This window comes from Columba livia, chromosome 2 (genome assembly GCF_036013475.1).
Source record: "Columba livia isolate bColLiv1 breed racing homer chromosome 2, bColLiv1.pat.W.v2, whole genome shotgun sequence".
NCBI lineage: Eukaryota > Metazoa > Chordata > Aves > Columbiformes > Columbidae > Columba > Columba livia.
The window spans coordinates 20,587,665-20,614,565 of record NC_088603.1 but is presented as its reverse complement, the minus strand read 5'-3'; the positions used below and the strand labels follow the sequence as shown (position 1 = coordinate 20,614,565).

At 39.3% G+C, this 26,901-nt stretch overlaps 1 protein-coding gene and 1 long non-coding RNA gene across 3 annotated transcripts in view; one reads left to right on the top strand and one right to left on the bottom strand.

Annotated features, from left to right (window-relative positions):
- NEBL (nebulette) overlaps nt 1-18,412 on the bottom strand; it is a 253,116-nt gene extending 234,704 nt beyond the window's left edge. For both annotated transcript variants that reach the window (XM_065050836.1, XM_065050837.1), the window contains exons 1-2: nt 17,963-18,412; nt 16,929-17,023 (exon numbers count right to left, since the gene is read on the bottom strand). In XM_065050836.1, coding sequence (XP_064906908.1) covers nt 16,929-17,023; nt 17,963-18,031 — 164 coding nt within the window. In that variant the 5' untranslated portion in view covers nt 18,032-18,412. The remainder of the gene's footprint in view (nt 1-16,928; nt 17,024-17,962) is intronic.
- A 593-nt stretch (nt 18,413-19,005) lies between these two features.
- On the top strand, nt 19,006-24,066 carry LOC110365550 (uncharacterized). Its single transcript, XR_002425117.2, has 2 exons — nt 19,006-19,947; nt 23,423-24,066. It is a non-coding gene; the product is annotated as an uncharacterized LOC110365550 (long non-coding RNA).
- The last annotated feature ends 2,835 nt before the right edge of the window (nt 24,067-26,901 follow it).

Here is a 26,901-nt window from a genome sequence, read left to right as displayed (position 1 = left end):
CCTTTGATCATCTTTGTGGCCCTCCTTTGGGCCTTCTCCAGTCTGTCCATGTCTTTCTTGAATTGTGGGGACCAAAACTGGACACAGTTCTCCAGGTGCACCCTGGAGATGCAGAACAAGAGATCACTAAACACAGAAGAACAAGTATTTTTCTTTTTAAACTGGGATATAAATATTTTTATTTACAAAATGTTAGATTTTTGTTGTTGTTTTTTATTTGTTTTTAAATTAATGATGCAGGTTTGAATAATACAAGAATCTGAAGAAGGCCGTGGTGCAGTGACACAGTCTCCTAGGGGTGAGCATGCAGTGATATGACAGGCAGAGCTCAAAAACAGGCTTAAAGATGGAATGGAAAAACTGGACTCTTTCCTCTCCCACCAACTTGCTCAAATGCCTATGATACCCTGAAGGACTGGGAACATGAGTTGGTAGGAGCTCCAGAAAACAAAGATACTTAGTTCTGACAGCTGTTCAGGGACAGCCATCATCAACTGTCTCTCACACAGGAGAAGATCCACTTCATGAAAAGTAAACCTCTGTATCTGAGTCAGTCTGTGATGATTAAGTTAGCATACCTAATGATGAATATGAGTCTGTTTCACCTATCATAAAATGAGTCAGAAAGATTGAAATCTTAAAGCATTTATTTCTCCACAGACTACAAAAATGGGACTAGAGCAATGATTTCAGCTCACATACATCAGCATGGGATATGTCAAAGGTAGGTGAGATTAATGCCACCCACAGTTTTCCAGTCAAGGGATACGACAATAGTGGAACAACCATAATAGCTTATAAGCATTTGAAAGCAGGAAGGAAAACCTTCAACTGAACAGAGCCACATGAATGGCACTTTTAAAATAATTATTTCCTCTGAATTCTTGCATTACATATAGAAAAAAAATTTAAAATCTGAAGAAGAAATTAGACGTACCAATTTGTAATGGTTTTTGTAAATTTTTGGGCTTGATAGGAACCTGAATAACTTAATTTGACAAGGAAATTGAGGTAAATATACTAGGCAGAGAGGTAAAACTATTCTTATTTAATTACATAACACCAAGGTGTTTGGCCCTGAACAAAACATACAGGTATCTATCTTAAGAGTTATTTCAGTGTTCTGAGTTGAAGAACATAAGCTTTTTATGCTCTAAAATACATATAGAACATCAGACTAAGTTCAGGCCTCATCATACAGGATATTTACTTTTGTTTTATTTATAAATTTGTTTGCATTTTTTCTTGGGGTTGGGTCTGTGTTTAAAGCACTGCATCTGTCCCAGAGGTTCTTGCTTAATTTTTGCTTTCATAGACATTCTACACAGTAAACATGCAAGTGTTAGAAATTTCTTCATTTCTGAATTCTTCTGCAGTATATTGCAGAAGAGGTAAACAGAAATCTTGAGCCCTTTTTGCAAAGAAATGAAAGAAGATTTCAAGAAACCTTAAAATACAGTAATTGCAAGTAACCGAACACACGCAGCAGTCAACACTTCTCTAGATACCTCCTTTAGTTGTCAAAAAAATCAGTTTTACAAGTCTCACAATGCTTAATCTCTAATACACTTCTCATTCTGGGAATGAAAGTGTAACACCATGTAAAAGTGAACCATGAGCCTCTCTCTCTCTTACAGTTCGTTCTTGATATATTCCTGATATCCGTGCAACTCTTATGAAATAACTGCCACGTTGCAATTGCAGTCTCATGGAAGTAAATTGCTAAACCTCAGGATTTCAAACTAAACTACAAATTACAAATCAGCATTATCCAAAACTACCACCAAATACATACAACAATGTGGGTCAGATGTCAGGTGAGTTACATAAAACATCAACCCATACAAAGACACTCACTGTAAGATATTCTGTGAATATGGAGATTATTAGAAACATTCAAGTGCAATACACACCCACATTGTGTACTTGCTTTCCTTACAACATCTTTAATTATAAGGATATTGTAGATACTTTATCATAAATCAACAAATCTGTTTCCGCAGCATGTTACTAAGCAACTGTAACCAAGAACTTGTGTAAATGAGATTAAAATTCCAAGGTAACAATACTCAAATACAACCTCACTTTTAATAGCCAAAGAAAGTTGAATGTTTTCGTATTAAAGGAAAAAGGTCTGTTTACTGTTGTCGTTACTGAAACAGTTTAGATACATAGTAAAGGTAAATCTGTGTACATCAGTTGTAGGCATTTCCACCATGCAATGAACCATGCAAAAATCTAACAATCCCAGTACATTTTTCAGATGAAATAACTAGAAATTTCTTCAAATGAGTGTCATTATTCATCATATGCCTTTCATTCTTCCACTTAATGGTATTTGAACTATACAAAAATTGATACTACTTCAAATAATGTATTATTAATTATTAAAAATGTTAAGGAAAAAAATCACACTCACATATACAGTGTGAAAGAATAATACTGTAATACAGTGGGGTTTTTTTTTTCTGCACTGACAATATAAAACAGTCTCTTTTCCAGTTGTAAATACACTTAACTAGAAGCACCTTTCTTAGAACTGGCTGCACTTGGCATGCATGTCTCCATTACTCCTGTGCTCAGACATTCAGCGGGCTTATCAGGCAAGGTGAGGAAACTCCAGCACATATAGAGTAGACCAGAATACCCTCTAAGGAAAAGAGGTCATAAGCACATGAAAACTTTCTGCCACTGTCAGTGCTGCCTTCTTACAGAGTTTCAAAGTTCAAGTTACCTGACCTTATCCTGAAAGCGAGTAAATATTTTAAAAGGCAACCCAAATTTAAGCGAGAAAGACTGTTATTTTACTACTTCTGGCTCACAAGTGAGCAGAAATAATTTGCAACGGAGACAGAACCTTCCTGGAGGCAGTTTGTTCCTTGTTCAGCCTGGTTTCCAGGAACTCAGGACCACCACAAGCCCCTTCTGCCCCAACCACACATTCAATTTCTTTGACATTGCCTTTTTACACATACAAGCATCTTCACAGTCTTGTTTTCTTTAAACCTACAAAAAACACCCACATTGCACATGCACAGCACCTGCTGGGGAGAAGATGAAAGCATAAACATGTGACAGACATTAATCACGATGCTTAATGCACTCCTGGCAGGCTCTCCACTACCAGGGCAAGGAGAATCATTTAACAACCTGTGTGGATGAAGCAGAAGGGGAAACTTGCCAGCTTTATTCACTCATAATTTTTACGTTCTTCTGCCTGTTTCATACATTTAATGAACATATCATAAGAGCAGCACCCTTTCCATTCTGAATTCTCCTGCGGTGACAGCTTGGTCCATACCCCAGCCTTCCTGGAATGTCATATTTCTGTGCCTCCCCACTCCTCTTCCAGCCAGGCTGTACTTTAGTATACCACTGGTCTGTGCTAGTGGTGCCGTGCATTAAGTACTTATTTCCCCACTGCTTTACATATTGCATTTCTTACAGAAATGGTCACAAGTGTTAATATTTTATGTCAGTCAAAACATAAGTTCATCACATTCTCCACTATCCTAATATGTTCATCTTCTTGTAAGGCAAATAAAAGCTTTTCTGCTTACAGCAAGAATGAAATCAAACCATAACAGGATATTCTACTGGGCACGTCTCTCATGATTCCCTGCTGGGGAAAAGGTGACAAATTTAACAGTCAAGGAAGTACAAAAGGCTGTATTTCTTAATTCCTTCCACTGAGAAAACAGAACATGGAATAGGTAGTGGCCTACTTCAATTATTTTTTTCAATTGCTTTTCAGAGACGCTATCTACACTACTGTCCCTCTGTGATGGGAGAAGCTTAGGAGATACAAGCAACAGTTCTGAGACTACTATTTGCAACTATATCTAAAAAAGCACCTTAAACTTTTAAAAGATTCTCTTCAAAGCAGTGTCTGAAGAAAACTGCCACCATACTACAGCTCACAAGGTGTCTTCCAGTATTTAGTCCTGTTGATCAACCTTTAATACTCTACACTTATGACAAGGCTTTTTCAGCCAACTATCCTCACTTTTACCTGTCAGTCCTCAAAACGGTATTCCAGGACATGAAGAATTCCAGCCCCTCATCAGAGACATGTACTGTTTTATAATATATTGGCCCATCAGCTGCATATAACTGACATCTCCTGGATGAAAAGTATTCAACTATGCCAATAATAGGCATTCCACAAACAAATGAAACAACTGACAATAGTGCTCTTCGAGAGTTTCACTTTCAAAATGCTGATACAAACGACATTCTGACTCTGCAGGATCTTCTCCTTTCACGTATTCAATGCATTCCTGTCTTAAGGTCTGATTTTTTACAGGAACAGCATTCTCTGATTTTCACCCATCTATATTGCAAGACTAACACAGCTGAGAGGAATTTCTGTGCATCAACAGAATTGTTTATGAAGGTCTACTTAGTATAGCCTTAGTATGCCTGTGGCATACGGAAAATCTTTCCAGCTCAGATGTCTATTCCTAACGTTACCCACTGGTTTCATATCTAGCATCTTCCACATACTAAAGGTGTAATTAAGCCTCCTCTATTCAAAAATAATCCCATCACTTCTTTTGGGAAACTGGTAGTTGCTTGACTACTTGTAGAGCTCTGAATGCTGATGCTTTCCCAGCTCTTGTCCATCTACTCCTTAACTTACTATTACCAGAACAGATTACTTTTTAGTATAGTTGATTTATAGCAGATATGAAAATGATGCCATGAAGGCTTACAGTGCTCTTTATTTAAGGAAAGTGCCAGATTACTTCTTTTCCCTTATTTTGCTTTTGAAAGAGAACTTTTTGAAATTAACATAAGCATTCTCACAAATTACACTGCGACAGAAAAAAATCTGTAAGACAATAATTTACTATTACATTGTCTACCTGAACATAACTGCCCAAAATAAAAATTGCGAGCAATCTACGTACTATAATGACCAACATAGTTCTTTCCAGAATACACATTTTTCAAATAATTATATATTTTATGGCTCAGTATACTTTTTCACTAAAATAAGGATGGTAGAACAAGACCATTTACATATATATCTATATTTAGTGCTTATAGATGCATTTTTTCAAGCCTAGAATTAAAAAAAAAAAATCATTTGGGTTAAAGTAGGCATGCATACAGCTGTGCGGAAAAATAGAGGAATTATTTTTATCTTGACTTTAATTTGCTCACAGTTACTAAGCAGTTATGTCACAAAAAAAAATGTACAAAACCATAACAGGTCCTTTCACTGTGAAAAACAACAAAGTGCCAATACATGTGATTACAGAAGACATCAAATTCCAAAGTTTTATCCTGTAACTTCATTGCAAGAACAAAAACCTCAACAGATACCCTGTCAGTTTTAGACCTTCAGCCAAAACCTTCCAGAGCAGTTATACAGGAAACACAGACTGCAGAATGTAATAAATCCAATTCAAAATAATTTAGATTTGGGTGTTTAAAAGGCATTTAGGTGAGGTTTTCAGGGACATGGTTTAGTGCTAGAGTTAGGTTATGGTTGGACTCTATGATCTTCAGTGTCTCTTCCAACCGAAACAATTCTGTTTCTATTCTATGAAATTGTTCCACTGAAAACAAACTAGAACAGGTATAAAATTAAGTAGTATTAATCATTACTATGGACTGTTAATCTGCTATACTATCAACTTCAAAGATCCATTATAAGTCTGTTCCTGAATGTTCAGTTCTGATTTCTCCAGTAGAAAATGTATAGTTACTATTAACCGCACATATTCATATGCTACCTGAGTTGCGAAGTACTGCCTTATTGTAGCAGTCTTTTTGAAGTTACAGATCAAAAAGAGACCCTGAAACATTTACACATGACACACAAGATGTATGCAACCAGTGCAGGTGGAAAATACAAGGGAGACACACCCGCCTTCCACACCATAGGCAGCGGTCACAGCACATCAGGTGCTCAGTTACTGTCACAGCTGAGGCGAGCACAGCTGACACTGAACAGCCAGGTGGCTTTGCCAATGCACAAAAAAACATGGCAGAAGGCAACAAAAGAGCCTGGTTGCTCCCTGAGCTAAGTCTACATCTCCGGTACAGCAAACGTGACAGAATGGAGTAAACTATGAAAAAGGGGAGCTGCCATTTTCATCTGGGTGAAATAAGTAATTAGAGAAAAATAACCACTTTTACCCCATTTCCTTTACCTTCTAAAAGTACATTGCAGTCTCCTTTGCATCTATATCCAGTTTGACAAGCTTAAATTTTCCTTTTGTTGATATATTCCACATACAGTATTATTCTGCACAGGAGACATAATCTGACATTGCCTTTTGGGCAGTAAGAGATACTCCTGCTGCTGACCCAAATGAGCCTTGAAACAGCAGCAGCACGGTCATGAAAGTTAAGCATTTAATCAGCACAAGGAATTGAACGTTACTTTTTTTAATCTTTCCTCCATAAAGACAAGAGTCATCCTGAAAGAGGTCTTCAGCACAAGGAGGAATTACTAAATGAATAACCTGGCTGCGTGGAGAAACATGAGCTGGAGCAAACTGACCATTAACTCAACCAAAGCTCAGCTACTTGCTCTTTTTATTCTTCCAGCTTGTTGCACTCTTGTTAATATGGATTTCCAACATTTATGACACAACTATAATACAAACCACACCTCAGCTTAAATAGTGAGTTCTCCAAGAATGACTGTGTTTTATCTCATTTTTGATCTTCAGATCAAAATGAGCCAAAAGCTCATGACACATCCCAGCTGATCACTCACCACGACTGTACCCCTTTCCTAATCAAAGACTCAGAAGTGCAACCTTTTCAGAAATTTCATTTGCTATTGGTAAATTGAAGAGCTCAAACATTTTTATAAATCAATTATTTCTCTTTTCCATCTATCCTTGCTTTGTCTGCATGCATGCATACTCCATTTTTTTCCCTTGTGTAAATAGACACATCATCACTGTTGTTTCCCTTAAAAGTCTTGTTTACTAGAGGTGTCAATTTCTTTCACATATTTCAGGGGATATTGTTCTTCTAAATATATGTTTTGATATTTTTTCCTCCAACCTGGTTTTCCCTTTCCCCATTCCTCCTAACAATTTTGTGCTAACACCATAGTGTTTCAGTAAGTTATACTACTAACTGTTGTAACAAACTTCATCTCTGTTTTCTGATAGCCTAATACATTCCTATCAACTATTTCAAAATAAAACTCTCAGACCTTCGTCTGTTAAAGCAAAATTTATATGAAACCCAGCTACACGATGAGCCATTCACCAGTTATTTTTTGAATAAAATTCTTCAAGTAGACATTCCTTCTCTTTATTCACCCTCATGAATATCACTTCTCTACTACCTAGCAAATAAAGAAGAATATGAAGAAATATGAAGAAAGGCTGAGGGAGCTGGGTCTCTTTAGTTTGGAGAAGAGGAGACTAAGGGGGGACCCCATTAATGTTTATAAATATATAAAGGGTGAGTGCCATGAGGATGGAGCCAGGCTCTTCTTGGTGGCAAACAATGATAGGACAAGGGGCAAATCCGGTCAGAAATTTCTTCCCTCTTGCATTCACAGATGTACACAACCAATGCTATTCAACATGTGAACACCCTACTACATAGAATGTTTGCCACGCCACACCGTTCGGCAGAAATAATCCATGTTTTTTTTATTTAGACAATGTATTTCATCTTACCACTTTTCCCCTCCACAAGCTTAGCCACTTGCATTTTAAGTATGTTTAAAGTCAGCATTTTTTAAAAATCTTTCCCTAAGTATTTCTATTTACGATTTTCTAATGTTCTAAGGAATTGCATTACAAGTGTTAAATTCTCCCAGAGTAAAACTGGAACAAAACAAAACCAGCTATTATCATTTAGTTTGCCAAGTTCAAAAAAATATCTGAGGTATAAATAAATTAAAATTCAGCACAAATTTATTTTTAAATTTGTTAAACTGGCATTACATCAATAGACCTGAGTGAAAAATGCTGTCATTTAGAGAAGCAGAACATGAAGGACTACCTCCAAACATTTGGTGTCCTAAGGGGAAAAATATATATATATATATATATAGTGTGTGTGAAGCAAGGAGGAAACTTACACTATTTCTATATAGTCCTAAATTTTAACAAATCCTCTTTCAAGGGTAACTATGCATTTCCCAGAAAAGCCTTTGCAACATATGCTTAAATGATTACTGGCCAAATTACAATTAGCTTTTCATTTCTAAAACTAAGCTGCTGTAGTCTTATCTCAAGTGTGACACTGATCACTTGTGCCCTCCTTATATTAAGACGTTATGGGATCAGCCAACATCACACAGTTCCACCACAACTGAGCACAGCAGGAGGGCGCCAGGAGAGACAGGTGGAGGAGGAGATAGGAGAGACAAAATTCTGCACTGCTCATCATCCAGACTTTTCCTCCAGATACAAATAAAAGTTACATAGACAACACAAATAGAAGGCAAAGGAAAATAGGTTGGCCAACTTCGATGCAACATCAATTCCAACATCAGAAGAAACTGATTTTCAGATCAATAAGGAGAATTAACTGCAGTTTTGGGGTTTTTCAAAAAGTTGCTGTGTGAGATGACACAGCTAGGGGCAGCATGAACTGGCCGGTGTTTATATTCAGGCAAAACAGTTATTCAACAAGTACTTCAGCCACAAGTACTTCACCCACCTCCTTTTACAGCAAACTTTCCCCCTGCAAGCCCTGCCTACTGTCTCCTTTTCAAAGAACCTCAACATCACACAGTCAAACTCTGCCCTCAGTGTAACTTCTACAATCTCTAAATTTAGCAAGGTTTCTGTAAGCACTCCACAATGTTCAAAATCATGAAAACAACATTAACTCACCGCTCAGCCAAGATTGCACATTGTCTGGATAATGACAGTAAGCTCCCACCAACATGATATGTAAAAAGTAAAAAAAGCTTTTTGACACTGAGCTGACTGGCATGATGTCATTATTCTCTATTGACATCACCAACCAAAAATTCAAAGTGACATGAAAGATTGGAGCATACATCTATTTTTCTTCAAGCTTTATAAAGTATATGGAGTACATTAGGAGAGCAGGTTTAGTTGCAACCATCAACAACATTAGCAGAGCTACACAGAACTTAAAATTCAGCCAAGTGAAAATACTTTTCTTTTCTAAGTTCTTCAGCAAATATGATAGGAAATTACATGGTTTAGAACATTTTAAACCCCAAACAGTTAAATCACAAAGCTATTAATGAAAGATACCATCAAGATTACAAAGGCTTGCTACAAGTGGTCATTACCGCTTCCAAAACTCAAACTATGCAATGCAAGCAATTCAATTATTTGAAATAAAAAAATTCATCTATTGTTCTTGTTCTATTGCCTAAATATTTTAGTAAATATAATGAAAGAAACTTCATCACTCTTTAGAAATGAGTACAGGAAGTACCAGCTGTTAAGAAAAATCAAGAGTATGTTGAGCATCAACAGTGGCTAAGATACTAGCCAGCAAAGAAAATCCCACGTACTGAAACTGTGTCTCAGTAACTACAGTTCCCTAAGAATATATGTTCAATGTATTCTATGACTACAGGTGCTGAGGAGAAGCACATGTTCTTCTTTGGAAAAATTATCTGCAGTCTATGATAACCAATGACGATATAAATTAAAACCACATATTTACTTGAGCCAAGATATAAACTGGCAACAAATCAAGACTTCACACAGCAGTGATTTCTATAAGCACTTCTTGCAAATAGCCCTGAATGCCATGTTTATTGCAGTCTTGCATAAAAATAAAAATAAAATATATAATATTCATTTGCACATTTCCTATTTATTTGCCCAGCAACATCCTAAGTAACACTAAATTGTAATTGTCCCTTTGGAGCAATTACACCAACAGGCAGCATAGTAAAACATGAATTTCAAACACAGACCCTATACTCACATCAGGTGAGTATAGTCAGTGAGCCAGTACTGGCTCAGTGCAGACCGGGGATTCACCTGGTCTAAGACAAAAAAAGGTATGACTCCTCTCCCTTGGGGCAGTGTTCTGCTCCACCTGCCCCACCAGGGAAGCAGGCTGGCTGCCACTGAGCTCCAGCACTCCATGGTGCTCCTCACAGCCCACAACAATGCAAACCAAGGAACCTGTTAGACCACACCGTGTCCTCTCTCTGCACCCCCACCAGCATGTGCATGTATGGTGTCATCTGCAGGTCTTGATCAAATATGAAATGAGGACACAGTCAACTGAACATGTCGAAATGGAACCTGAGAAATGTTTTTGCATCCCGCTACTCAGAAACAGCCACAGCAATCAAAACACAGCCCAACCCTTCCCAAGATCTGAGTGTTAGTGACGATTATTCTGTAGTAATTCCTTTGCAACTAACCACCATCCACCTCACACACAGTATTCAGCAACTCTGACAAAACTGTCTCATGTGCCTCATTCAAAGAGTTTAAAGATATGCATCAAACACTTTTCAGAGACTCAAATATATTTTGCCGAAGAAAGTCCTTCAATTGTTCTAGCAAACAGGCTCAGTTTCTTTTCCTACTTTCCTTTTCATTACTGGATACTACCAACACTAATTTGGACTCAATATTCAACTAATCAAGGAAGTTATCACAGCACCAAGCAGCAGGAATGTATGTTCCCTCTGCAAGAGTACTTGTAGCTGTCCCTCATATTTAAACAGAGATTGCATAAATATCTGTAATAATTACACTCTTTCACAATTTTGTTTTCTTTCTTACACAGAGCTTAGTGCTTGATCTAGCGCTCCATGAATAAGTAGAGAAGATAAAAGTACCTCATTCATTTCTCACCGCTCACTACAGAAGGCAAAGCTGCATCAGACCGCAGAGGTACATCCTGCACCCAGCACCTTTCCAGGCCTTCAGCTAGAGACCCAGCTGATGAAATTAAGATTACACTTATTAAATTTGCAATGTGTTTACAGGCTCTCTGGTGGGAGGGTTGATAGGTTGATAGGAGGGGCTGTAAGCACATTAGAGAACAAAATTAGAATATAAAATGAACTTGACAAATTGGAGAAACAGCCTGGGGAAAAAATGGAGATTTAGCTCAATGAGAACCAAGTGGATGATTCTCTGCTTAGCCAAGAACAGTTAACTGCTCAGATAATGGAAAATAACAACTGCTGAGGTTGCAATTCTGCCCACAACCATATCAATATAACTTAACAATAGTTTGGGTTTTGCAACAAAAAAAATGGCAGACTGTATTGGGACTTAGGAGAAAAATTATATATGAGTTGCATAGGTACACTTGCTATTTTACCTGCTCTGGTATATGTGCCACTGGGCACTGCAATTCAAAGAAAACATATATATGGACCATTTGGAGACAATTGAAGGTAGAGAAACAAGAATTACCAAAAAATACAATCTACAAGGAAACAGCTGTTTCATTTAACGAAAAAAATGGCTGAGATATGATAGCTGTTTTCAAATATTCAAGTCCATACTTATGGGATGCTGAACAAGAAATAATGGACTTAAATTACATAGGCATGTTTGGTTCTGATTTGACACCCTTACCAGCTGTTTTTCTAGTGGTTCTGTTATTTGCATTACTCATTTTATACTACATCTTAAGAAGAAAGTCTTCAATACACAAAGTAAATAAAGTGATTAAGTGCAAGTCCTTGCCTTCTAGGAAGGTTTGCATGGGAGTTTCTGGGTTATTTCTTTATGTAAGAATTACCATTTGGGGCTGGCCTATATAATAGCTTACTTTTGAACAAATCTAATAATCAGAAACAGCTCTAAACCAGGAGAAAAAAAAAAGAAAAAAAAAATAGCTGTAAGGTTAACTATGGCAGAAAACAATCTTCCTCCTCAACTCAAACTCAGTTTTACCCATTTACACAAATCACATGTTATTCAGTAACAGCTGATGATGGAGAATTAGGAAAAAAAAAAAAAAAAGGAATAAAAAAGTTTACTCTGTGCACTCTCTTTACTGCGACTCTTAAAAGTGGCTCTATCACATTTCAGGAATATTCTTCCTGCTCCTTACCTACCCATTTTCTGTTTTCCTGCCATATTTAAATTAAGAAATAATCACCTGCTGAAATCAATACTGAAAAATGAGATAATGCTAGCTATTTTTAGTAAGAATAATGTGATCACACTTCCAGTCACCCTCTACAAGTTTTCTGACTGGCAGAAAGAAAACTCACTCATGTTTCACAACTAATATCGAACTTCTATACACAAGTTCACCTTTCAGGACAATGGATTCCATTTAATGGCCATATTCATCCTCTGATTACCAGTGACTGCCTCCACTTTCCAGCCCATCTTACGGTTCAGAAACTTGTACCATGCTCTTACCACTTCCAAGCTGGTATAAAACAATTTTGACATTTTTCATCCCTCCCCTATAGTATTTTAAAATGTAAAGTTTGACTGCAGTTGAAAATTGAAACTGTAGTATAATTCTTCTAACAACATTACAATACTTAAAATATATTTCTGTATCTATTTCCTATTGGCATGAGTTAAAAAGAAATTATCTAGGAAAAAAAAGTTACGAGCTTTTCTTCAAGTCAGTAATCCATGCTAAGACTGATGACAGTAGATTTAAATTTCAAAGTTATGTAATCATTCCATATGGTGACTGTCATAAATAAAAACTTGAATGAAGCTACCCTCTGTGCAGGCGATTAGCACAATTTTAGATACTAAGTATTTCAGGATTTCTTCCATTAGTGAGGTTTTTTGCCTTTGGCGAGAGGGTATATCAGGTCTGCAGAAGCTTAAGCTATTAGCTTTTGAAGAAATTAAAAAATGCATCTCTGTTGGACATGTTCACACATGCAGGAAGCCTGTTTGCATCAGCAGGTATAGCTATCGCAGAGAGAACATTCCAAAAATACACATTACAGCTTCTACATTTTGCATAAAAAGTAGTCTTGTGTTTTGGTCTAGTGAATCTGTCAGAAAAGTATTTATATGAATATTCGTAAGAATAAGTTACCATATAATCATCCTACATGATTCAATCATTTAGCAAGCTTGAGAACTAGTACACAGATGGTTAGTTGCCAAAATGCCATTCATTTCCTTGCATCGTCTTGGTTATTTGCAGCTGAGAAGAATCAGCTCTGAGTTTGCAAATAATGATAATAACAACTTTTCTTCTTATTATTTCCATCTCTATTAAACAAATATCTAATACTCTATCTGCAAATATTGAAGTGGGATAGGGCTTCAGATCTGCATTAAAGCCACCTTGATTAAACAAATCATTGGATTGCCCAAACCATTTTAATTGTCTGAACCCTTCTTTTACCACCTATATGCACATTAGGAGAAACAAAGCATGGCTCATTCACCTGCGTCAGGCAATGCATAGCACCCAGCTGAACTGCAAAACCTGATTACAAGTCTGAGCCCTTAGTCTTATCAACATTATTTAATAAATCAGGCAGCTCTCTGGCAATATGGTATATTTAAAGTCACATGGGAAATAAAAGGCAAGACTAAAGGTGTAAGGTAAACATAGCAGCATCCACATGCTAAGCACCTACGAGCTTCAAATATGCTGTGAGGCCTTTCAGATCAAATGTAAATGCAAGTAAAGCAAGAAACACAATACCATAAACCACGAGAGTACTGTACTACTTGGAGGTCCCAGCTGAGATAAAAGCATGATATTCCAGGTACCACGCAAATAAGCAGAGAGATACTATGCTAATTCAAACAGCTTGCGAATTATGGAAATAATAAAAAAGATAGATTGTATAATGTTTTATCTACAACAGAACTAATATGTTTAAAGGAGACAGATCAAGGAACTTCACGGAAATTCTGCAATACAAACATTGTTCTTCTCCAAGCCATACTATAAACAAGCACACATAAAGTTTTGCCCTTATAACTTAGTTACAAAATCTTTCAGAAATCTACAACTTACAAGAGCAGGATCAGAAGTGCAATACTACGCAACTCAGCTTCTTCACCAATTCTACTACGCCAGTAGCCCAGTCATGACTTTTGCTATCAGTGTATCCTTATCACAAGGAACATACACAACCATTTAGCTGGAAACGTGACAAGATGCTCAACAAAAAGTTTGCCTTTAAAAAAAGTAGAATCCTACATTTACAAATACTTTTGCTCTTTTCCAATGGACACTGAATTGGAATATTTCACAATATATTCCTTCTTGGTTCGTTAATTCCTGTTAATCCATCTGACTTTACTCTCTTACACCAAAAGTATAGTTTCAACATTGAAAAGTCAATACATTTTTCTTATATTAACAGAAGCACAATCATGTTCTACAGTTAAAAGTAACTTCTGATCTTTGCCAGTAATGCAGAAAAAAACTATTAATTTCAGCACCTGAAAAAAGAGTGGAATATGTTAAGTTCAAAGGTCAAAATATACTCAAGTGCATTATCTAACCTGTGAGCTAACAAATAGATACAGAAATTATTGAAGTCATGTGTTTTTTGACTTGCCCTTACAAAAAGCTACCTTTAGCTTCCAAACCTATTAAACAACTTCATGGTATTGCTCTCCTGTTCAAATTAGTGCATACTTCTTCACTCTTATCTGCAAATTACACTCTCATTGATGGATGGCCTCAATAAACAGTCTAACAGTAATTGCTCTTTGTCAAGTGCTTTTAGGTGTTCATATAAGTAAATTTGCATTCTTTTCTTTGCAGGTTTTATGATCAAGAAGTATTTAACATCAAAATGGATTTGTCTTTTACTAGTAAACACCAGCTAAGACACATTATAATTTGAAATACTATAATAGTGTCTGCTTTGCAAATAAGTAACCTTTGAGATGCAAGAGTACTGTCAAAATATGATCATTTAAACCAACTGTATTTTCAAAACACAGTTTTGCATAAATAACCTTCCTTTGAAGTATATTAAAGTTTGTTGAAACCACAAAACACACCTTGGTCTTCCCTTCGTGGATCCATAAAGCACTTAATTTTTTTTACATTATTTAAAATATCTCTATTTAAAAAAAAAACACTTTACCAAAATTTAAGAACAAAAGACACATCATTGATAATACATATCAAATTTTCTCTCTTCTTTAATAGAAGAAACCCACTCTTTCATGGTTATACACTTTTTCCTCCTGTTTTATACATCAGGTTTGAGGGGCATGTCAAATATAGGCATCATTTTTCAAGGATCACTATTACAAAGCTCATTAAAGCAACCGCTAGGAAGAATAGCACCTGAACAGTACATAAAAAATCCATCATCCTTATTCCCCCTCAACCATAAATAGAAGGACATACCATATAGCTTAACTACATAGATTAAAAAACTCTCCTACAACAGAAGTTAAATATGCACAGCATGAAAACACCAATGTATAGCATGGAGGAGACTTTGTAAACAAACAGCATTATTAAGTACAAGTATCTGATTACGTAAGAAAGAGCAAGCAACCGAAGTATCATCGCTGATATGTAACCACAAAAATTTAGGTAAAAGGCACCAAAGTATTATCAGTGTTTTAATCGCTGTAATTGATGTAAGCCTGTACTTCAGCTCCAGAAGTACCAAAAGCAGAGTCCCATCTAGCGCCAATAACCTTTAGGTTAGTCTCAACTTGTAGTTTGCCACCTGTCAAAGCACGAATCCCCCTTCCTACAGAGCTTTCTCTACAACACACAAGACTGGCAACCAACCACACTTTCTTACAAGAGGTCTAATGTCACCCCCATACACTGCAGGGCACTTCAAGGAAAGCTAGAAACGTATGTGTGTAACTCCATATGTTCCTAAAGCAATCTAAGTACAACTATGCACATTGAAACAGGTGTTTCAAGTTTTGGCAGCACAGCAGTTTTTATAAAAAAAAAAAAAAACCCACACTCATATTTTAGACAGGCACTGGCTGGCTTCAATTTTAGCCTGGAAGAAATGAGCATATGCTGTTGAACTATTCTGTGAAGACCAGCCATAGACTGTCTACCTCAACATGAAACAAATATTTTAAGATGAGTATAGGAAAATATTTCTGAAAAAAATTTCAACATGTCTACAGTTTCAAAATTCTCTCTTAAAACATATGTAAAGGTGAAATTAATAACAAAATATGAATAGCACATAAGATCAAATTTTATTCCAAATTCTTTAGAGATAACCTTCTAACAAAGCATATTATAACTGTTTCTAAAGATTAAAACATACTGAAATGCACTTAGCAAATCTGAAAAGCATGGCGCAAAGAACAATAAGCAACTTTTTTCTACATGTTATCAAAATGCTCTTCTGCAGTATTTGCAAGCCAAATATCAAAGCAGTCCTCATATCCACACAACAACAAAATCTAAAAGTGGAATACAAGCTGATTATGCTCTACAACCAAAATTCATCTATTTTCTTTATAAAAATCTAAGAGAGAATCAAAATACAAAATAGCATGAAGCACCTGAAGCAGTGATTTTGTAAATATCTAGTTCAGTAATCTGAGATATACGAACAACATAACAGTTTTGAAAATAGGCTGTCATGCTCTCTAACAGGATATTGTCTCTGGTAAATTACACAACCGAGAAGCACTTTGTTTGTTTTCTTACTACAAAATGCTGATCAGGTCCATAACCCTGGACAGAGAACTGCATAACGGAAACTGTAATCCAGCAGACCAATAACAAATGTAATAGGAGTCAGGACCAGATCCGACAGTCACTGGGAGGAAAGGACCTGTATCCCGAGACCTGATATTAAAACACTGCCTAAACACATCAAAATCAAATATTTTCATTTTCCATCTCTTCAATTCAAGTAGAAAATGCCATCTGAAAAGATACTAAACTGCTCTAGTCTGCACTGCTACATCTCTAGATTAAGTTTTCACAGAACAACAATACCTATTTGACAATATTCATGGCCAAGTTTTCTTTTCATGTGCATTTCTGCAAGACTTGACATTTACAATACTTACGCATTGCAATAAGGTTTCTTTTCATATCCTTTGTAGTTATTCATGTTCAGAGCCATTTTGCAAACTTCACAGTGGAAACATGCTTTATGCCAGTACTGTAAAGAAACATAAAGAATTACTTACAATACTGATGTTCTGAAAGCTGTATTAGTGTACAGTAAATGCAGAAACAGCCACAAATCAATATTTTGGCCATGCACTATAGACCTCTGTAAACTAAGTCAAAATAATTACTTTCACGTGAAACCAAAGCTGCTTCTGAAACACTCTCAGAAATGTAAATTCTCTGCTAAGGTGAATGCCAAGACCTCCACACGCTGACCTTGCCAGGATTATTTTAAAGATAACCGAAGCAAGAGTTTGACATTTTGCATCGTTAAAGAAGAAAACAACACTGCTTGCTAGAACACGATACTACGCGAATAAAATCACTAACTAACGTGACGACTGGCTTTCTGGTACGCTGAACAGACATTAAATTTAGCACATAATACAGTATTTTCCGCCGGTGGCTCCTACCGCCTTGCCTTTCTGAGGACGGTAATTTGGCGCATCTGTCACGGCCTCAGCGCTGTTATTTACGCAGGGACCGCGCTCGGCGACACCCGGCATCACCCAGGGACGCCCCTGAGGGACAGGGCTGTCGCCGCCGCGGTGCCCCAGCCACCGTCCCGCCGAGGTGTCTAGGGCTTAAGGGGCAACCGAAGCCGGCCCAGCTCGGGGAGGCACCTACAACTTCACTCCCAGGCTCCGTTACTCCCCGTTCGGGTACCGCAGGGGCTCTCCGGCCCGCCGCGGCCCCCGCTTACCCCCGCCCTGCGCCAGCGCGGTGACACGGCGCCTGTCGCCCGGCGGTGGCGGCGCGGATGCCGGCGCAGCGGCACCCCTGAGGCGCTGCATTTGCCACCTGCCGGCTCAACCCGCTTCCCCGGCGGCCCTGCCCGGCCCTGCCCGCCCCGCCGGAGCCGAGGGGAGCGGGGCGCAGGGAGTGCACGCCCGGAGGACGCCGTCCCCGCCCGCCCGCGCCCCAGTACCTTATCCAGGCAGTTGACTTTCTCGGTGGGATAGACCACTTTGCCACAGCGGGCGCACTGAGGGTTCATTTTGCGGCTCCTCTCGGGCGGCAGCTCCCGCGGGCGGCGGCGGCCGAAGCTGCTGTGCGGAGGGCTGGGCTGGACGGGGCTCCGGGCGACCGATATACCATCCCCTGCCCTGGCGGGGACGCCGGGGGTCCTCAGCGGTTGTCGGCGGGCGAGGAGGTCATCGGCGGCGGCTGGGGAGGAAGCGACGCTCCAGCTGACTGCGGCTCGGCAGCATGTGTGAGTGGGCGGGCGAGGAGCCGGTGCCTGTCGCCCCCGCCCGCTCGCCGCCCTGCCGCCCGCCCCCGCCGCCTCCTCCTCCTCCGTGTGCCTGCGCGCTCGGCTCCCCGCACCGCGGGCTGGGTGACTCACGCCGAGCCCCGCGCTGCAGCCGCAAGCCAAGCCCTCCGGCGCGGCACAGCCCGGCCCGCAGCGAAGGGAGGGAGGAAGAGGAGGACGAGCCCCGCGCCGCCGCCCCGAGTGGAGGAGATGACGGGCTCCGCGCCGCCGCCCTGAGGTGCGGGGCGGGGGAAGGACGCCAGTCTGCGGCCGCCTCCCGAGCGCACCTGCCCGACGCTCGCTGAGGCGGCACCGGCCGCTCGCCCCAGCGGGAGAAAGATGGAGAGCGAGAGCGAGGGAGCCGCGGGGCAGCCCGGCCGCTCCCCGAAGTTAGGCCCGAGGCCTGGCCCAGCGCCGGCGGACACCTGCCGTGCGGGGCGGCGGCGGCGCTGTGCGGGGCCGGCGGGGGGCCCGAGCGTGCGGGGCCTCAGCCTTACGGCGATTTGACAAGCAGCCCCGCGATGCGCGATAGCGGGGTGAGGAGCGTCTGTGCGTTCCTCCCGCTGTGTGTCCCGATTTGTTTTCTGCTTGGTATTGCTGCCTTTCCGAGGCTGCGCCTCCCCGGGGCACACCAGCCGTCCCACGGGGCACAAATCTCAGCCGGAATGGTAAATTCGGCTTCTCAGGTCAGCCTTTTGCCATTCGTTACTTGCTCGTTAGTGCTGTGGGAACGGTACAGCAAGTCATCCATTTTTCCTTAGCTGTAGACTTGTTTAACTACCTGGAATATAAACCATGCTGAGGAAAGCGCTTAAGCCAATGCAGCGCAGCCTTTTCTGAGGGTTGTTTTCAGAAGTGCAGCGCTCTGTGGCTCACAGCATGGACAAATTCTGCACATACTTGGGCATTATTAAGTAATAAGAATGCAGTGAATACTGGAATACTTGGCTATAATTCTGCCTTAGCAACCCAACTTTTATGCACTGGCTGTTTAAAGGCAGGGGGAGAAACACTTATTTCATTGAAATTAATAATATATGTGATTAAATGAGAAATACCTAATCAGGCTTTAAATATTACATGATGGAAGTTGTAGAGCTTCTTCTGTCTCATATAGACATAAACATCTGGCACCCAATGAAACTAATAATGATGAGACGCTGGCTGTGCTGCAAGCAAGAGGAAAGCAGATTTGCAGGCTTGTTTTCTGCTTTGTCTGTCTTGGTGCAGTAGCAAACAGACAAACTGCCAACCAATTCCATTTCCATCCTGCAACCTGTAGACTGGTCTGTTTCAGGGCAAGTGCTAGTGGTTTGCAGTTCTCAGAAATCCTGAATCAGATTTTTTTTGCAGTTGTTTCTAACCAAGTTAGTTTTGATCTGGAATTTGAGATTTGTCTTCTCCCTGTTGGTCACTGACAATAGCATGATCATTTTTCACAAATACCTGAAGATCAGTTTGGCCTCAGTCAGAGGCCAATTTCTGTCTCAGACAGAAATAGTTACACTCTGCAGTGCAGTGAGTCTCATCATCTCTGTGCTGTACAGATTACCTTACGCTCTCTGTTGGACCGTCTGACTGGCAGTGAACAATGGCTTTTATTCAAGAAACTCTGAATGCTAGGCATCTGAGTATGTCAGTAAAGGAAACCTGAATACATGGTAAGTCATTTTTTTCTGCAGGAACTGTCATTTGCAGCTCCATCTAAGATCACATCTGAGTTGAATTAGGCCCAACATGTAGGTAAACTACAGTGTAGTGGAGTAGTGAGTCTGTAGAAGGAACTGGGATGGAAACCCAGCTGAATTAATCTAAGATAGAGGGCAGTGAATGTTAATTATATGAAAAAAACAGCCCTTTCTTAGATGACTTGATTCTTAGGCTAGATTCAACCAGAATAACTTAGAGGTGAAAAGGCTCTGTAGCTCATTAGAAATAACTAGAGGCATACAGTTCCTCCAAAGCACTACTATGAAATCTTTGAGATGGGGGCTTAATTCCTGGAAGTTCCATATTATTAAAATCACATTCAGAGCCATCTCCTCAGTGTACAGACAAAAATCATTTGGATATTACCCTCAGTCTCAATGCTACAATGAAATTTCCTGCCTTACTATTGAAGGGAAGACTTTCATTAACCAAAATATGAACACTAGAAGTGGAATAGTGAAATCAATAGGAATACATGCAGTTGTATCTGAATTGAGTGTTTTGGCAGTATAAAAGCATTCCAATATTTTCATTCCAATACATTATTTCAGGATCCTTTTATTAACTTTTATTAGTTTTCTCCACAAGGGGGGAAGAATAGTGTCTGAATCACGGTCTTCATTTTCACAGCACAAAGCACTTTCCTCATCAGCCACAACTTTTTTTCTAGTGCTACTGTAGGGAAAAGCAGGGAGAGAAAAATCTACTTCACCCATAATTGATTGTGAGAAAGCAGTGAAATGTTACTCATCAGTAGTCTTTCCTTTTTCTGAGTAGGTAATGATGCAATGGTAAAGTCCAGAAAAGCAAAATACAACCACGCTGGTTGTCACTAAGAGCATATAAACAAAAGACTACAAAGCACAGAAGGGCAAAGACCTCACACTGTAGCTGAAAACATGTTGCCACAAGCATGGAAACTGTAACAGGTGGTGGACCTCTGTATATGGTCCAGCATTGATTTCCAACTGATATGTATGTATTGGCAAGTTATAAGTGGTGTCCCAAGATTTTAGGTTATTATACTTATCTCATCTGGTACATTTCAGGGCTGTTTATCTAGCCTAGATGATTGAAAAGTGGGTGTTTAGCTGAGCAATGCAAATCAGCAACACTTTCAACTAGACTCTTTCTTCAGCATACCTACAGTGGTCCAAGTGAGAAAGACTTTCTGGGGCAGCAGTGTTACAGCATCAGAAATATTATGACCAGGTAAAATGGTGATTACTAAAGTTGCAATTTCTATCAGGTAATACCATCACCAGTTGTGTGCCCTGGTTAACAGCTGATGCCCCAATTGCAGTGTCATGATTTGGTCATTTTTCTGGAATAAATATGACAACATATTCTTATACTCTGAATGACTGTTGTGAAAATAACATTTAGTGTATTTCACTCGTTTTTCGTACCTGATCTGTTCTTTTTACATGTATAAAAGTTGGGATAACTGACAAATTAAGGTCATGTACTTAAAATACTATCTTACTGCTGTAAACAGTTTGTCGTGTTTGCGTAGAAGTTCTAGCAGATAATAGGTATTGTATCATATTTAAGTGGAAGGATGATCTCATACTTCAGTCACTGCATGGAGAATTGCAGATGAAGCCTCTGAGCAGTATTGCAATACAGATAAATAATGCTGAAAGAAGTTTTGTGAAATTCTTTGTCTATCCTAAATTATGTAGGAAGGGAAAACATTAAACCTATATTAGTTGGCACAGGAGTTGCCAGTCAGTTTTGACCCGTAATGTTTGAGCTTACGTTTAACCACAGAAAAGAAGAAACTGCATAGTTACATTTCAAATAGGAGCAATGCAATTTTAATGTGACCTTGTTTAGAGCTACCCAGGGTGCTGTTAGAGAAATGTGCTTTTAAATTCTCTACTGTGAAAGAGTAAGTTATACTCTTCATATGCAAGGGTCAGTGGAAGTATGTTTTCAGCTATAAAAAAAGCTAAAACTGAAAGTGAATGTATTCCTACCAAAACAAACAAACAAAAAAAACCCAGCTCTGGTTAGACTGTATTATTTTCTGTAATATGATCCAAACAACACTCTGCATATGCATTTCAGATATGCATTTCAGAATTACTCAGTCATTAACTACTCAGTTTAATCTAATAGAGTAAGGAAATATTAGAATAAAAAAGGTTAGTCAGTCGCCAGCAGAGTTTTCTGTTCCTTTTGCATGCTTTTCTTCACTTGAAAAGCATGCAAAAGGAATACTGCATCCCACAATAGCTATATGCTTAACAAATATGTGAAAAAATAATAAAGAAAGTCAGTGTAGCTATGGAATTGTCTAGAAGGAGGGGCTTTTATTCTCTTAGTATTAATGTTGCAGTGGAGGTTTCTATTACTTTATGCCTGGAGTCAGGATTTTCCCTTGTTAATGGGTCTTCCAAGACACTTGGATGATAATTTACTTCAAATTATGGAGAAAAAAAAATCATTTTGTCTTCATATTTTACGGAAGGCAAAAGGGAACTGTAATAAAGCTTACTAAAATGGGCCAGTGACTTGGATTATGCTGAACAGAAGGTTGTTACCTAGGTCATTTAGTTTTGTTTGAACGCTAGAGTAGCTGATTTATGAACAAGCAGCAGATCAAAAACTTCAGGTGCAAATCTTATTGCCTGTGTGGCTATGTATGTGCTTCAGAAAAAGCAGCTGGCGTCAGTGAAGCACAGGTATTCTGTAATTCAGGTGCACAAAGCAGGTAGAGGTCTGTGGGTAGCAATACACAGGGTGTTTGGAGAATTTGGCAGTGCATGCCTGAGTGATAGCTTATTGTAGCAGACATATGCAGAGAGGGAGGCAAATGAGCACAACTAGGAAGCTGTAGCCATACATCCAATGTTTTGTAAATTGCATCTTCAGTGATTTGAGAACACAGAAACAGTCAGCCTGAGTTAGTAACATCAGAGGTTGGAATGTCTGTGCACCCTTCACATTAAACTTGCATGTGTATATTTCGAGAGGAATGAGCAGTGCAGCCAGGTGCAGGCAGAGCCCAGCAAGAGCTGCGCTCCTCGCTGCCACAGCTGCACTGGGCCCAGTGCCTCAGTCCGACCATTCAGCCTATCACTTGCTTTGGAGACCAAGGTGAGGAGCTCCCAGAACCCAAAACAGTGTTCACATCGAAAGTAGTTTGAAATCTAGAAGCCTTCAAATCGAATTTCCATATTCAGTGACAGTGTTTAGAAGAAACATACATTATAGTACTTTTGTTCTAATTCCCTTCTCTCAGTTACAGTCCTTCTACTTTTTCCATCCAGTTACAGCTCAGAGGATGTTCCAGCCACATACATTGAGCAAACCTTTTTATTTCATGTATATTGCATTGAAAGTGTTGGTAATTTTTTTACCAGCTCTGTTTTTCCTCCCTTTCTGATCAGAATTAGAGATTCCTACTGTGTTTTACAGGAATAAAAACAAATTAAGAAGAAATAAGGATTAGAGGACATTAGAAGAAATAAACTTATTTCCATGAACAAGTAATTGATACAGGAATGAAAAACCATCATCAGAGCTCTTGGACAAGCTGAAGGAGATGATTGTCTTCAGTCAACTCTACTACCTGGTGTCAAGAATCAAAAGTAGTTGCTCAATCATAATCCAAAGAGATTTTCAGAAACTGTACCACCACAGACAACCAGTCCAATACAGTCCAGGCAAAAGGTTCTATGCTGAACTGTCAGCTATGAAAGGACAGAATGTGACTTACTCATTCTGTTTGAATAGCTATCACTTTTTGTTTCCTATGTAGAGTAAAAGTATAAAGCTACTTGATTTTTCTTATGAAGATGAAATGGAACTAAAAGATAATTTGTTAACTCTGGATATTGTTTACTGACCTATGTTTAGCCTGAGAACAAAATAAAAATTTAGAGATAGAATTAGGGTTCTAAACTGAATTTTAAAACCTAATGAGAGGGGTTTGGTAGCTTTGAATAAAAGGACGACAATGGCATTATTAATACTCTTGTCTATGCAACTACATTCCCATTATTTCCAGAAATAGTAGTTGAGTAGCTTCCTGCCTAAATAAACAGTTCACGTACATGGAACATGGTCTATAAAGCCTTTTAAAATAAGGTTTCCTTTTTAAACTGAACGACCTAGTGAAATACAGGAAGGGTTGGGCTGTGATTGGACCGGATACTTGAATTTGATGTTTTAAAAGGTTGTGTGACCAGTTCAGAGTAACTAAATATGCTTACTCTGTCGATGGCCTGGAAGTATCATAGGGAATACGCTCACTCTGTTGCCAAAAGAAACAACCTCTTGTAATAAAGACACAGAATCATTAGCAAGCCTGACTCTGGGCTTCAGGGGAAACTATTTCCAATTTAAAATTATAGCCTACACAGTGCAGACCTGTCAATTTTCACACATTGAGGGGGAGTCTCACACATTTGGCTCCCAACTTACCTCCCTACATGTATGATGCTCATTCGCAGCACTGCGCCATGGCTCCTCTCCCATCCTCTAACCCCCCATGCTAGGCACAGCTGGATGGCCTAGTCTGCAGCTGTCAAACAGCTGCAGCTACCCTGGGGCATCAGGGAGCAAGAGAGGAGGAGGAGGACAAACAGTGCAGCATGGCTGTCTTGCTAAAAAGAAGGGTGGATTCTGGGAGAATTCCTGGAAAAATTAGCAAAATCCCTTTCCAGAAAGTAAAAAGTAAAATCTCTTCACAGTTCAATGTTAGCATTTTTCCAGTGTTACATTTTAAGTTTTCTGCTTTGAACACAGAGATTATGAGCTCCAAGGCTAATAATATAATAATAATAAAATTTTACAAACTTCTAGCATTATAATCTATAAATAAACAAATGAGGAAAAACAGTTCAGATATGTTATAGGCTTGTGTCAGCAAGATGGTGGCTGGTGGTAGTCTTCTCCCAGCAACAACGAACAACAACAGCATTGGCTTCTGCAGCACCATTCCTGGTCCCTGGCTTGCGGAACATGCCAATAGAATAGGAGATGGGGTTAAAGAATATTCACTTTCCTCAACATACCCCTAGATAAACCACTAAAAACAAAACAAACTTCTACGATAAGTTTAGCAAAGCCCATCTCACTTTGAGCTCAGCTCAGACACCATAAGGATGTGGCTGTGAGTTCTTCCTTATACCTGAATTTTTAACAATGGAGCTTCCAAGGACTTAAAGGTTGGGAACACAAGGCCAAGCCCTCATCCTCACCACCATATGGATCTCTGGTGACCTGAAGGGCACCAGTTATGGCCTGGTGCACTGTAGCTTTCATTGAAAAGTCAGAGATAATTACTTTGAAGCAAAGACTCCTCTTTCCCACATCTTTTGGTGTTTGGTATTTTCATAGGCTACTTTAGTGGGCTCAGAATAAAGTCTAATTTGAACCATCTTCCTAAAACAGAACTATAATATGGGATTATGTGGGCCTTGGTTGGGGAAATATATCATTTAATCTGCTATTTCTTTAAAATTAAATAGAAATGCGTTAGAAAATTATTAATAAATCCATAGCAATGTTTTAAAATAGCTTGACCATTTTAAATGATAAAGTTGTGCTATGAATACAAATTGTGTTGTACATACAGGCACTTTATAAAATCTGTGCCATCCTTTTAGTTTGAACCTATCATTTTTATTTCTTTCCTCTCCGCAACAGACAACATAGGGAATAGCGGTCCCAATGGCACTGTCATGAAAAAGATCCAAGTGCCTTTCTTTTCTTCAGGTCTCTATACTTGCTCATTAATAAAAAATTAGAAGGGAAGAAACCAAACCAAAGGAAGTATTCAGCTAAAAATTCATCTGAATACTGTAGACCTCAAGTAAGACTCTAAGTAATGTTTCATTTTGGAGAAGTTTTTCAAGTTGGTTTAGTTTGTTTGTTTGTTTTAATACAGCGCAAAGGCATATACAAAGAGGAACTTCAAAAAGGGACTACTTAAATTTTTTTCCTTCTAACTTTAGAATTACAGGTAGCACATAAACTTTAGTCTCAAGAAGTAAATGGAGATCAACATTTCACATTAATTACATTTTCTAACATGTAATTGAGGATTTTCAATAAGAAGTTCTCATTTTTCCTTGACAGCTTTCTATGAATTATCTTAAATGTTATCTTAGAAAAGGCAATTATTATGTGAAGCATTAAGCAGAGCACAAGTATTGGTACACTGCAGAGACACCAGTTACTTTTCCTTTGACTACTGAAACATAAATAAAGGAAAACAACGTTGTTAAATGGTTCTAAATTTACACCGTAGTAAGCAGTGGATGTATTGCCATGTAAAGGATACAATTTTGGAACATGCCAGAGAGGACATTATTATGAAGTTACATTATACAGAATGTCTCATTTATTTCATTCACATTATAAAAGCCCTAATGATTTGGCTGTGTCCGCCCCTTCCCAAACAGTACACTCTGGACCAAGTAGTCTGACTGTTTGCGTTGGCTTAACAGCAGAGTACGTTTCACATTATCATGAGAGTGACCTACTTGGTCCACCAAGGGAAGGCAAGAAAACTCTGGAGGATCTGGTTTGCAGAGTCCCTGCCAGTGTGACTCCTCAGCAGCTGGAGCTACCACACCAGCAGCACAACACAGCCAGCAGTGTCCTCCTCTCCTGCCACACAGCAGAGAGCTCTCTGGTGAAGGTTGAGCACTGCAGCCCTGAAATAGCCACTCCAGTCATCCTAAGAGCGCTCCCCAGATTAGCCAGTGTGGCCAAAGCACCTGATCTCCCTCAGTTTTCCAGCTCCTCCAAGCCAGGCCCTTGCTCTGACAATATTCACTGGATACAAACCCAGCAGTGGCCATCAGCTTGCATCTGCCCCACAACCAGCTGCATCATTCTGGGGTGGCATCATGACCGCACACCCTGCTGCTTCTGACCGCATGCAC